The sequence below is a fragment of the Pollachius pollachius genome (assembly GCF_949987615.1).
Source record: "Pollachius pollachius genome assembly, chromosome: 10".
In the NCBI taxonomy this organism is placed as follows: Eukaryota; Metazoa; Chordata; class Actinopteri; order Gadiformes; family Gadidae; genus Pollachius; species Pollachius pollachius.
The window spans coordinates 13,404,129-13,417,554 of record NC_136943.1 but is presented as its reverse complement, the minus strand read 5'-3'; the positions used below and the strand labels follow the sequence as shown (position 1 = coordinate 13,417,554).

Sequence of the window (13,426 nt, the reverse complement as noted above, 5' to 3'; positions counted from 1 at the left end):
ATAATTACAACAATCTCAAACAATTGTTAAATATAGGTTGGAACACATTAATTTAGCCTGGCGAGAATTAAAATGTGCCATTGAAATATTGTACTATATACGGTACCAAGAATTCTTAAGCGAACTCTGATTGGACGAGGTTAAAGCGATGGGGTTACGTGGCATTGATGACTTCGCGCAGACTCAGACGAGAACTCTCCCGGCAGAGCAAGATGGTGGCCATTAAGATGCAATCGTGTGTGTTTTCCGTATTACTTTTAAGTGTATATTACAGCGCGGTTTCCCCACTGTACTTTCACATAGGGGAGACCGAGAAGAAATGCTTCATAGAGGAAATTCCAGACGAAACAATGATTATTGGTGAGTGATTACAAGTTAGATTGCTGCTTGCCCTGAGCTGGGTAGACAACTATTCGCTGATCGCATGGAAAGTATCGTTGAATACATAACAACATGAAAGATGTTTAATCATCGCTTTGGTAAGCTTTTTGCTAGGTTACATATAGTACAACGCATCCATCAACGTAGTTATGGGGAAGTCGTGGTTGGAGAGGTGATTTAGCAGAGCCATATGTAGAGTGGGCAAGTGTCACACAAGTATGTCCGGGTTGAGCTGCAGTCCAGTTGTAGTGAGTGGAGGAGTTGAAGGTATTGAGTAAACGAATGTCACTTGCATATTATTACTCGAATACCTAATTACCATGGATATTTCACACACAGCAGACACAGCAGAGTGTAATATGGATATTATTTCTATGTCATTATTGTCACGTATGAATTCAAATGGAGCAAGAACAGCGTTGAATGAGTAATCAATAATGAATGAAATCATGAATATTAATATTTATATTGCAAACATGAACTACTTTCAAGATACCCATCACTCTTTCAATGCCTGGCGTCAGTATAACCTAGTACACCGCCCTTGATGTGAACCACTGCTCAGGTCATTCTCAATTGCATTTGCACTCTGCCATTATTCACCCACTGAGGGAAGTAAAGTGAGGTGTAGACATTCATTAAGCTGACACTTTTTTCCAAAGCGGCATACAATATGTCCATTAAATTATGAAGGCACAACCCAGAAAATGCAGGAATCATTCGAGTACATCCAAAGAATAAAATAAGTGAACTGCTTTAAGTGCTACAATATAGGCAATTAACCCCAGCATGCAAAACCCAATGCCACTACCAATTAACCCCAAAAAGATAGTGCAGATTGCTTTGGAGGAAAGTGTTTGCTTATTGGCAATGTTGACAATTATTAAAGTTGTGTTTTTGGTTTGCCTAGCAGCATCCCCAAGTCTCTTCTGTCTCTGACCTCTTGTGTGTGTGTGTGTGTGTGTGTGTGTGTGTGTGTGTGTGTGTGTGTGTGTGTGTGTGTGTGTGTGTGTGTGTGTGTGTGTGTGTGTGTGCAGGAAATTACAGAACCCAGCTGTATGACAAGCAGAAGGAGGAGTACCTGCCTGCTACTCAGGGCCTGGGGATGTTCGTGGAGGTCAAAGACCCCGATGAGAAGGTACTCCACCACAGTCCACACACAGCTGAAGCAGTCTATATCGCAATCAGACATCAGGGACATGCAGAAAACACAATGAAATGCAGAAGATCCCAGAGTCGATAAATAGTGATTTTCAGCAGTCGAAGGACCCGTTAAAAGTATCCAATTGCTTCTACCTTTAAGTGATATCACCCTAGGGAGGAAGGCTGGGGGAAGAAACCATGGCATTGTGATATTTTGTGTGGAAATATTGTATAGGTACATGGGACCCCAAGTATCAATGTTCAATGTGTTTGATGACTTTAAATTGAGCTACCTTTGCTATATGGAACACTTCACTGTTATGCGTGTCTTTTATTGCAAACACAAGTTAAGATTTCTGGTACTAGATCAATCAAATAAATTGCCCTTTAGTCCACCATATGGTGCTGTTTCTTCTGGTGAGGTTAGAGGTCCTGATTGGTAGGAATTTGGTCAAGACAAAGATGTAGAAACTGAATGTACTTACTGAAATCAGAAAACTGCCTACATTTGAGTGTCTGACTACCAAGATGTATGATGGAAGGATCAGCCTACCAGCAAGCAGATTCCACTAGGTAGGCTGGTAGGCCGATCCATTCATCCTACATCTGGGTGGACCGACACTTGCCAGTAGGGTCTGTTTTTGAAAGGGCTTGTATTGACTGATCACTATCACACACCTGTGGTTCAAACGTGAGCCCTTTTACCGCTGGTACCAAGGGTAGTTAATGTGTGTGTGTGTGTGTGTGTGTGTGTGTGTGTGTGTGTGTGTGTGTGTGTGTGTGTGTGTGTGTGTGTGTGTGTGTGTGTGTGTGTGTGTGTGTGTGTGTGTCCCAGGTGATCCTGTCTCGTCAGTACGGCTCCGAGGGACGCTTCACCTTCACGTCACACACTCCTGGCGAGCACCAGATCTGCCTGCACTCCAACTCCTCCAAGTTCGCCCTGTTTGCAGGAGGCATGCTGGTAGGTACCGGGCTGCAGTCTAGTGGTAAGGGTGTTGGACTGGTCTGTACTGGAAGTCTTTGGGTTCCAACCCCAATGACCGGGGTCTGAAGCCTGTAGGTAACCTTGAGAAAGGTGCATCCCTTTCATTATTTGAAATGTTCTTTCAGCATTGAGAAAAGTTTATTTCTCCTACAAATTTTCAATCCCATCAAAATTATCTGATATTTTTTTCTATACAATATATTGCATCTGTTGTTTATTAAACCCAAAAATGTTCAGACATTTAGCCATTATCATTTGATTTGCATATTTTTTCAAACTTTATCCAGGTTACAGTTTTTTTACAAGCAATCTGGGTACTCTGCTTTAAAGTCCCACCCTCTAGCTTTCCTTTGATTGGCTCTCGCTCTGTGTTCTGTGTACAGCGGGTGCATCTCGACATCCAGGTGGGCGAACACACCAACAACTACGCTGAGATCGCTGCCAAGGACAAGCTGACGGAACTGCAGCTTCGCGTCCGACAGCTGGTAGAGCAGGTGGATCAGATCCAGAAGGAGCAGAACTACCAAAGGGTCAGTATATGGGGGTGTGGGTGGGGGGGTTTGTCTTAAATTCGAAATGTTTGAGGGACTCTATATATATATATATATATATATATATATAATATCTTGAGCTTTTATCTGTGTGCATGCAATCGTAGATCTGAGCGACGATAAGACTCGATTTTGGTGGCGGTGACCGTGATAGAAAATGATGAGACCACAAGCACAAATACAGAATAGTTCTTCCATGACCCAATCGGAGTAGTAGAAGTGGAGATGCAATAACAGGTGTGCCCCGAGGGGATTGACGTTATGTTGCGTCTGTGTTCCAGTACCGGGAGGAGCGCTTCAGGCAGACGAGTGAGAGTACCAACCAGCGTGTGCTGTGGTGGTCCATCGTCCAGACCCTCATCCTGGTGGCCATCGGCTTCTGGCAGATGAGGCATCTCAAGAGCTTCTTCGAGGCCAAGAAGCTGGTGTAAAGGCTCTGGTCTTGAGGACAGCGGTGGCTGTGAAGATGTTTATGATCCTGAACGTGTGTGTGTGTGTGTGTGCGCTTTTTTGTTAAGTGGGTAAAGTGAGCGATTTCAGTAATGACAGCCTCCCACCTCCCCCCCCTCTGATGCATCACACACACACACACACACACACACACACACACACACACACACACACACACACACACACACACACACACACACACACACACACACACACACACACACACACACACGGATGCTGGAGATGAAGATGAAGAGTAAATAGTTGGCAACTACACAGACAAATCCATCTCTGCGGTTTGGTTGGCTTTAGGGGGTTTTGTCATAGAATACGTTGTCTTTGTTTTTGTTTTCCTTACCGTCCTGATTGTTAAGATGTCCCTCATGTTTTTGACCAACAGGGTAGAGGCTTATCTTTATTTATTTAACTATTATTATCAACCCACAGCCACCAAAATAATGCTTTGCTGTCTTGGATTTTGACAATCTAAATTCCACATAGTATAATTTTTTTGTCCTGGATGGGCACAAACCCCGGCTCTTGCATTACATATTTCTTTTTTCTTCTTTTTTACACAAACTATCATTTTGCAGCACTGGGTTTTAAAGCCAATCGACCTACCAGGTTACTCTACCCATTTAAAACACATTAACCATTCATTTGTTACTCTTTTCGTAGTTGATTACATGTCCTGTTACTGGCCAATAGAGATCCTCCATGCTCTGGAGGGAAGACATGGAGCCGGTTTGGTCCCCGTCAGGTGGGAGTCTTTGGCAAATGCAATTGGTTTTCCTAATAAGAGTTACAGAGACATGGGTGCAATTTATATCTACTGCAACTGTTTCTGGTGTTCACTGATCGCAGTTCAGAATGATATTGCTATCGCACATACATTCTTTATTCAAGAGGTGGGGGGAAATGCAGATCATAATTTCTACGGGTATTTGATCTAACCTGAAATAGGTTTTATTTGTTTTATCCTTCATTTATTAATTTGGTAAATTAGGAAACTCCAGTGTGAGTGTTTCAGCACTGCGGTCAGGGCCCTATTAAAACATCTTCCAACTGTCACTTGAAGCTGAATTTCCAATGACTTTGTGTTGGACTGCATATGCCAGTTGCATTTATTGAATAAACCCATCTCGCTGGAAGACCACCTGATGATGATGATAAATATTTTTAAGTTGTATGTTATGTCAGCCTTGCGTTATCTGGCCATAATTGAATGTGTGTTTCTAACTGTCTAGGCGTGGGCTTTTCTGGGTTCTTGGAATCATCTAAACTATCCTAGATTAATTTACTGATCAGAATGTTTTTTTATTCATGAGTCTACTAATAAAAAACAAAGTTAATTAAAAGTGTCCGCAGTGTGGTCTAGGCACATATGGTTGCGCGTTTGTGCAGCCTGTGGCTTGATGAACTCTCTAAACGGTATTTTAACTTGAATCCTGCTACTAAATAGACTAAAGCAATAGGGTTTGTTGTGAAAAATTACAATCATCCCACAGAATAGTTAATATTCAACAGAACGAACAGATCGAATTCCCATTCTGCAGCGTTATCGTTCGAGTCTATCCACTTTAGGATGTCTGAAGCCATTTTGAAGGCTTATTGGCTAATCATTTCGATTTGGTATTTCTAGTAAAAACAAGAAGTTATATGAAACTTTTACATTTTATGCGACCAGACATATGCAAACTTTTGTACTATTAATATTGAACTTGTGTTCTACCAGATCATGTTTTATTTGTTTAACATATATTTGTATTTAGAAGCAACAATCATAAACCATAGTGGTCCAAAACTTAAGCTGTTGATATTTGTGGCTAAAGCATAATAGAATGTACAAATGGATAATTATTTTGTTTCTGTGATTGCCTTCCAGCCTCGGGGCAGAAGTGTTTTTGTCATGGAGCTTTCAACTTTGATTGAAAATAAAGAGATTATATATTAAGGTGAGGTTCATGTGATCATGCAGTAGTTATTACTTAAATTGTATTTTATAATTCATACTGAATGTACCGGTATTTCCGCTTGTGCGCTGTTGAACTCAAGAGTAGGAACCTTTATTTAGTCGACCTGTTCAATCGGGAGTGATTAAACGAGGGTACCTTAATACTTCTATGGCTTTAACACGACTGTGCGAATATCCTCAATATATAGATATTTTTTAAGGACTGTCGATTTTTCTAAATGACAAACTGAAATTAAACCATCGCAAAGCGTTGTCTTGGGAGGGAAGCGACGCTATGTGGTCCGTCTAGCGTCCATCTAGCAGCGCAATGCTACGTGTACAGTGTCGGCTGAGTGTGACGCCAGAGAGCAAACACACAAGATGTAGAAGATGGAAAGGACTACAAGGGTGTCCACATTTGTTTTGAGTTGCTCTAAATCGCACACGGATGCATCTTTTCGTCTGCAACGACATGTTTGTCACGAACGATGCTTGTTTTGCGAACCGCTTTTTTAATTGGCCTAAAGAGAGTCTCTACTTCACCGACATGATCAAGATGAAACGCTGACATTATGTATATTGGCTCGGGCAAACCGAAAACATCCAGTACTAAAACCAATTTCTGAGGAATACCCTAAACTAAGCTCAGTTCGAGTTTGAAAATGATGTATTCATCGAGGAGGAAGCCTGTTCTCTACTTCAAAGAGGAAAGAAGGTAAGAACTTCGTTTTTTGTCTAGGTTTCCTGAAAAACATGTAGTTCTGCTTAATGTATTGCTTAACAAAACCTGTCGTTATTCGTATGTATTGAATGTACTATGGGTTTCACGAGACTATATTACTTAAAACCATCCACATAACGCCTTCCTCGACCACACAAGAAATGAGATCCCCAGACAGCCTCTTCCAGAGAAGACTTGGCTCTCTGAGTGAGTAAACAGCGTGTTTCTGTGGCTGTGAATGGACCTCTCAGTTCATTGTACAAGGAACTGCTGAGGTTGCAGTGACTTACTGACTGGCATGGAAGTGCTATACAAAATCCAGTTGAGTGACTCTTGCAGCTAGTTACACACTAGTAGACAGAAATATGACCTCTTTATGCCAGAAGTGGCTGATGTGCTTGCTGATAAATTCCTCAGCCCAGAGGCATATGAGAGACTAATATTTAGTTATGTAGTCTGCGACTTGTACTCACTAGCCTAAGCCCAAATTACTTTTTTTGTGTCAAGGCAATAATTTACTTTTGCTGCATGCAAATGTGACATTATTTTAACAAGCACGCTTAAGCATTTGAATCTAACATTAATCGTTTATGGCCTAGTTGCTTGGGGAAACTTTTTGCATATCTATTTTAATAAATAATATTATTTTCTTGAATGCTTTTAACTGAACCATTGTACCTGTATTGGTGAATACTCATAACTCAACTTCCTTAAATCTCCTTATATAAAATATGTTGGTCTGATATTGTTGGTACAATATATTACATTTGCATTTTGGAAGAACTTGTATCAAACGCTGCTTACTGCGTTATTGACACAACAACCGTTAAAGATATCTGACTCAAGCTTTCCCAAACTGCTTTTATGAAATAAGTAGAATTTAAAGTGCCCCCTGTTTGCTTTCTCCACCAGGTTCCTCTCTGGGAAGTTTACGGTCTACAAACTGTTTGGGCTCTGCATGGTCTTAGGGCTTGTCTCCCTCATCCTGCTCCAGCTCAGCTGCTCAGGGGACATGTCCTACATTAGCAGTGGCGCGGTGGCCGGCGCACGCTCCTCCCATCAGCAGCAGCCCTGTCCGCCGGACACCCAGGCAGCCCCCGCTGCCTCTGTGGATGACCCCACCTGGGGACCTCACAAGCTCGCCCTGATCATCCCCTTCAGAGAGCGCTTTGAGGAGCTGCTGGTCTTTGTTCCCTTCATGCACGCCTTTCTCAACAAGAAAAAGATCCGCCACCGCATCTTCGTGATCAACCAGGTGGACCACTACAGGTGAGCTTGTGTGTATTGGTAATTCACCACCATCAAAGCCTGCCCAGCTGAACTTGTGTGTTCTCCCATGCTCACAACCATACTCAACCTTGACTGTAATAAAGAACAGTCATACAGTCATACATGCTGTCTCCACCCTTTGCCAACGCATTTTTACAATCGTCTTACCCGACTCGTTTTACAGTCACTGATATAAATATGAAGTCCCTTTTGTCTGTGTCTATTTTGGCGTCAAATATGCTTTTCCATCTACACACCATTACAAAGTCCTCATATTTGGAACAAGGTGAAGTACGGTATCATAGCCTCCTGTGAAAGCAGCAAAGTATAAATCCGACTCAGTGGAGTGACGGTGAGTTCTGTCAATGCATCTAAAGCTTTTCTCGACTACCCCAGGTTCAACCGTGCATCCCTGATCAACGTGGGCTACATGGAGAGCGGTAACGACACCGACTACCTGGCCATGCACGACGTGGACCTGCTGCCGCTCAACCCGGCCCTGGACTACGGCTTCCCGGAGGAGGGCCCCTTCCATGTGGCCTCCCCTGAGCTCCACCCACTCTATCACTACAAAACCTACGTGGGTGGCATTCTGCTGCTCACCAAGAAGCACTACAACATGGTAAAAAAATACTGTAATAACATGCTACTGCTAGAGTGTGATCACACGAGCGCCGTCAAAGCGTAACACGTAACGCGTATTCTGTTCCCCTAGTGTAACGGCATGTCGAACCGCTTCTGGGGCTGGGGAAGGGAGGATGACGAGTTCTACCGAAGACTGAGGAAGGCTGGGTTACAGGTAAAACCCCTTTTGATTTTATTGGTTTGAATGAGGCCATGCATTGATGGTTATTTAAATATGAATATATAAAAAGATTGTCGTGCTTAATCAATCATTCTTATTCAATGTATATATGACGATATTTGATCGCATCAGTCATACATCCCACCTGCCGTCTTACGATGCATGTTCTTCCCTCTCTTCTGTACCTGACTTTCCTTTCTCTCTTCAACTGTATTTAAAATCCTAATCAAAAAAATGTGAAGTAGTAAAAAAAAAAAAATCCTAATCAAAATCATTTGTTTTAAAGTATATTATTTTTAAAGTGTAGAATTTGTTTTCAAATGGTTTTGTTTGTCCCTGGTCAGTTGTTCAGGCCCAGCGGAATCACAACGGCCTACAAGACCTTCAGACACATCCATGATCCGGCCTGGAGGAAGAGAGACCAGAAGAGGATCGCCTCGCAGAAACAGGTGCCCCTCATCATAGCAGCGGCCTGTTGCCCTATTTTTACACCTGGAAATCCTGCTTCAACCAATCAAAATCTGCCCATAATATCAAGTCTGCATATTGCACCACACTCCCGAGGGATGAGTGGGGATTTATGAGGCCGAGCCAGGCAGACTATTCTCAAACTTTCACTATTACTTCTGTAAGAGTGTCACGTGCAGTGGGTGTTGCTGAAATGCACAAGTCGCCGGGGGTGTCAATATCACTGTTCATATTATTATTAAATTATAAAATTGCCGTTTTATTTTCTAATTTTTTCGTAAAAATTATTATCAAGGGTCAATATCACTGTTTCATGTAACGCCGGATGCAACTACTCCTTTCTACTACTTTCAGTTGATTTCATTGAAGCCGTCTGGTCAACCTCTGACCATTCAACACACACACGTAACCCATTCATTTTTCAACCGTTGACCTTCGTTCAAACCATTGAACGAATCTACACACTTATATCTTCAATAATATCTAAACACAATTTCGATAGCTTTTATACTTTTTTCAGAATCACAGTTCTAGTTTCTTACCGGCCTAGTTTTCAGTTGCTCTCATTGATTTCCTTTGACGCCAGAGCATGAGGACGTTCAGGCACACGCACACAGGCAATAGCTCCGCCACATAGCCGCGTTTACACGGCCACTTCTGATCAAATGAGAAGTTGAGGAACAGCTCAATCTGAATAAAAAATTATCATATATACGCCTCAGTCAGAATACAATTCTCTGATCGGAATATAATTCCATGCGGAATAGAATAGGTGGTGTAGTCCGCTATAATCGACATGTATACGCTTATTCCGATTGGTTTGGGGTGGGTGCGGCTACTTTTTAACTTGGAGCAGCTGTAGTAGTTTGCAATTGGTCTGTTTGTACTTGTATGCACACCGAAATGTATACTATAATGTATCCCTTACATATATCATCCAAGTAAGTCCAGGCCAACATAACGGTTGTACACGAGAGACATATGGACATGCACTTACCACTTTTGTAAATGCCATATATACAGTACATTCGGATTGCATGATAGGAATAGATGTATTCTGATTAGAAATCTAATCGGATCAGAAGTGTCTCTGCCATTGTCTTAAGACACACACACACACACACACACACACACACACACACACACACACACACACACACAGGCCCGGTGCTACATAATATGACGCCCTAGGCGGGATCGCCGAGCGCGGAGGGGGGGGATTGGTCTCGTAGCCCTACAAGCTTCGGTGAAGATTACAATTCAATAACTGTTGATCCCCCGTTCACCCCATTCTCTGTTCCATTTCAAAACGTGTTTAGAAAACATGCTTTATTTCGTAAGGGTGGGAATCTCTTGGCACCTCACGATTCGATTCCGATTATGAGGTCAACGATTCGATTCTAAAACGATTATCGATGCATCTCGATGCAACAATTCTTTTTATTTACATTTCCATGTGTGGTTTTCGAAGTTTGAATTAACTTATCTAATATTTTATTAGAGAAAAAGCTTTTGTCACAAATATGACTTTCTATGAACAATGCAATAATCAATCAGCTTGCATTACAAAACATATGAAAGTATGTAAAAAAAATAAAAGGAAAAAAAATAGGGCTCAGTTTTCTTTTCTTTCTAATCTTTCTTTTCTATGTCATTAAAGAAAAAGCTGCTCTTAAATTAGGAGTTCTTGTGTCTGGCTGTGAGTTTGCGTGCATTCTATGCGTTGACTGAATCGCAATCGTGTCAAGACAAATCCGATTAGCCAATACACACTGAAGATAAATGAAATAATTTAAAAATTACTAAAATCATCCCTCTGGTGAACAGAATTTTTAATTTTTTTTATTAAAATCCTGATTAATTATCTGCATCGAGACGGAATCGTTCTAGAGAGAATCGCGATGCATCGAAGAATCGATTATTTTTCCCACCCCTATTATTTCGCTTATTTCATTAAAATTCATTCATTAATTAAGGCTGCCACCAGGGGGCGCCCCCAACGCTTTTGCCGCCCCAACGCATTTGCAGCCCTAGGCGATTGCCTAGCGCCACACACACACACACACACACACACACACACACACACACACACACACACACACACACACACACACACACACACACACACAAAGTTTTTCAAAGTAACATGCAGCGGAGTGTGGTGTCATTTCGCCGTGCGAGCAGATCGGTAGGTTTCGAGCCCCTCTCCTCTCCTCTCGTAGCAGTGACTGAATACGACAAGGCACAAAATTTGAAATCGATGTTACTTATCGACTCAATATATGACACTCTTTCAATACAGATTCATGCCTCCACCGATTAAGTATTCCTTTAGTGCGACATTATACAAAACAGAACGTTTTTGAAAGCTGCTGAACTTGGTTTTGCAGGAATGAAAAGTGTGAGAATAATAAGGGGTATTTTAACATACAGTCATGTCACCCTATTCCTGTAGTACCCCCAAATGCAATTATTAACCCTAAAAAAGCATGATATTGGCTCTCTAAAATGTCACATAAGGATGTGACTTGTCCCCAATGTTGGGAAACACTTGTGGGTCCGTCTCTCGTGTCGTTCTCTCTCACTGCCTCTCCCCCTCCCCCTCCCAGGAGCAGTTTAAGGTGGACCCCGAGGGGGGGCTGACCAACCTGCTGTACCAGGTGGACTCCAGACAGGAGGTGACCATCAGTGGAGCCCCCTGCACCATCGTCAACACGAAGCTGGATTGCGACCAGAACCTCACACCCTGGTGCCTCATGGCCTAGAACCTAGTCAGACCCACCTAGAACAACCAAAACCCAGCCAAAACCGCCAAGACCCCCCCCACCCCCACACCCACCCCACCCAGCAGAACATGGAGGATGGAGTAGACGCACAACAAGCTTGTTGCGGCCTGCTGAAAAGTCTGTGTTTTTCCTTGATCTGCAGTCCTTCAGCAGTGGGTCTGGACTACAGCAGCACTGGCTTCCAGCAACAGGTCCTCTTGTATGTGGGTCTGCAGTGATGGAAGGAGTGTTTCTCAGGGCAGGGGGGGGGATCCCGCCCGATGCCTCTGCCTACAAACTTCCAAACTTCCACCTTTGCGGGGAAAAGTCCTGCGTTCACCCAAGGCTAGACGACTAGACTTGAGTATTCTTGAAATGCAAACAGAACTGTTGGTTTGGTTGGATGTGCACCAAAGATGGACCTCTTGGTACCCTGGTTACGGGGCCTAGTCGCCCTGGTAACGGTCATTCTAAGGCGCTCCTCTGAAAACCCAGAGTCTTCCCAGGACCTGAACTATGCTGACCCAACCATGCAGCATCTCAAATCTGCCCGGACTCCAGAACCATGACAGACTGAGTGTTGGCATGGTACCTTTTACGAGCAGAAACAAACCGAACGGGGACGATGTGATAAGCACTGCGGCGTGCCTCAGATGTGCTCACACGTGACATGCTTTATTCGGTTTTGCTGTTTCATTTTATATTTTGTTGGTGCAAATGCATGACAGATCTTCGGCAAGTGATCTGACATTTTACCTGCCACGAAGTCAGCATGTTGACGGATATATAAGTGGCTCGATATGAGCCAGATACAAACAGGAGAACACGCTGATGTTTGTACTTTTATTTGTAAATATGCTGAGCCTAAATGTAACCCACATTTCGGTTGATTTGGTTCATCACCATACAGTATTCCAGACATCAGGCAAGACAACTCAGTGTTTTTGTATAGTGTATTTCATAAAGTTTGTCGCTGACGACTTCTGATGGATAACTCTGAGCCCTGAGCCTTGAGGCCTCATTATCAATGAAAAAATACTTAATACAGGGAGACTTAAAAGAACATGCAAGCTGACAACTGTCCTCTCCAGCTTTCTCCTCTGCGTCACTTTGTCCCACAGCGTTTTTTTACGGTTCCCTGCTGGAACAACCTGTCTTGAGCTGCCTGGTGCGACGTGGTTCAAACCACCACCATCTGCCTTGTATTCCGCGCATGTACGACAGAACATTAGGGTTTAGGTTAAAGCAAAACATTTGGTATTTAATGTGTTGTTGAATAACTGGTGATTTGAATGGTTACGTTAAAACTAAGGGTAATACAGGATAGAAACGGGAAGCTGATGGTGCTAAAGTGCAAGTGATGGGTACGCTATAGGGAAGGTAAGATGGAATACTGGAATGTATTTATAAAATACTTCGAATTTCACTGGTTTTTTTATTTGTGTGTGTGTGTTTATCAACAATCGGGCTCCAGTTTTTAAATACCATCATTTACAGAAGGCTCCACCAACTTCTTACTGTTTTACTTGTTAAAAACAGCCGTAAACGAATGACTGCTGGGTCAACAACATAACTTATTATATATTACTTATTATATATTATATTGTAGTACAATACCCCATCGGTAATGTCGTAGGCCTACTGGCATATGTGTAGAGCCAATAAAGTATTGGGATCAAGCCTTCAACAATGTGATCATTTTATCTTCCAAGAGGACACATGCGCATCTCACTAATCGCGTGTTCGTGCAGGCTACATTTGACTATGTGCTTTAATGATTCATACAAACCATGTTTTATAAGACATTTGGGTTTCTCCCTAGGGAATATTGCGCATTATTCTCCCGGCAAATTTCGCAGAGGTTGTGTTGCGGTCTTCGCGGTGTTTCTCTGCCAGCCCCACAACACTTTGAAGTGACCTGGAATATGTGGCCC

General features: G+C 42.6%; 2 protein-coding genes across 2 annotated transcripts; both read left to right on the top strand.

Annotated features, from left to right (window-relative positions):
* Positions 1 to 25: 25 nt before the first annotated feature.
* Positions 26 to 5,464, top strand: LOC307081796 (transmembrane emp24 domain-containing protein 9-like). The gene is made up of 5 exons (XM_079745130.1): positions 26 to 360; positions 1,419 to 1,519; positions 2,360 to 2,485; positions 2,893 to 3,039; positions 3,342 to 5,464. The coding sequence occupies exons 1-5, from the start codon at positions 168 to 170 to the stop codon at positions 3,489 to 3,491; spliced, it is 717 nt and encodes a 238-aa protein (XP_079601256.1). The 5' UTR covers positions 26 to 167; the 3' UTR covers positions 3,492 to 5,464.
* A 148-nt stretch (positions 5,465 to 5,612) lies between these two features.
* b4galt7 (xylosylprotein beta 1,4-galactosyltransferase, polypeptide 7 (galactosyltransferase I)) lies at positions 5,613 to 13,166 on the top strand. Its single transcript, XM_079745128.1, has 6 exons — positions 5,613 to 6,179; positions 7,098 to 7,454; positions 7,851 to 8,076; positions 8,170 to 8,253; positions 8,604 to 8,708; positions 11,337 to 13,166. Exons 1-6 carry the CDS (start codon positions 6,127 to 6,129, stop codon positions 11,490 to 11,492), a joined length of 981 nt encoding a protein of 326 aa, XP_079601254.1. The 5' UTR covers positions 5,613 to 6,126; the 3' UTR covers positions 11,493 to 13,166.
* Positions 13,167 to 13,426: the final 260 nt, after the last annotated feature.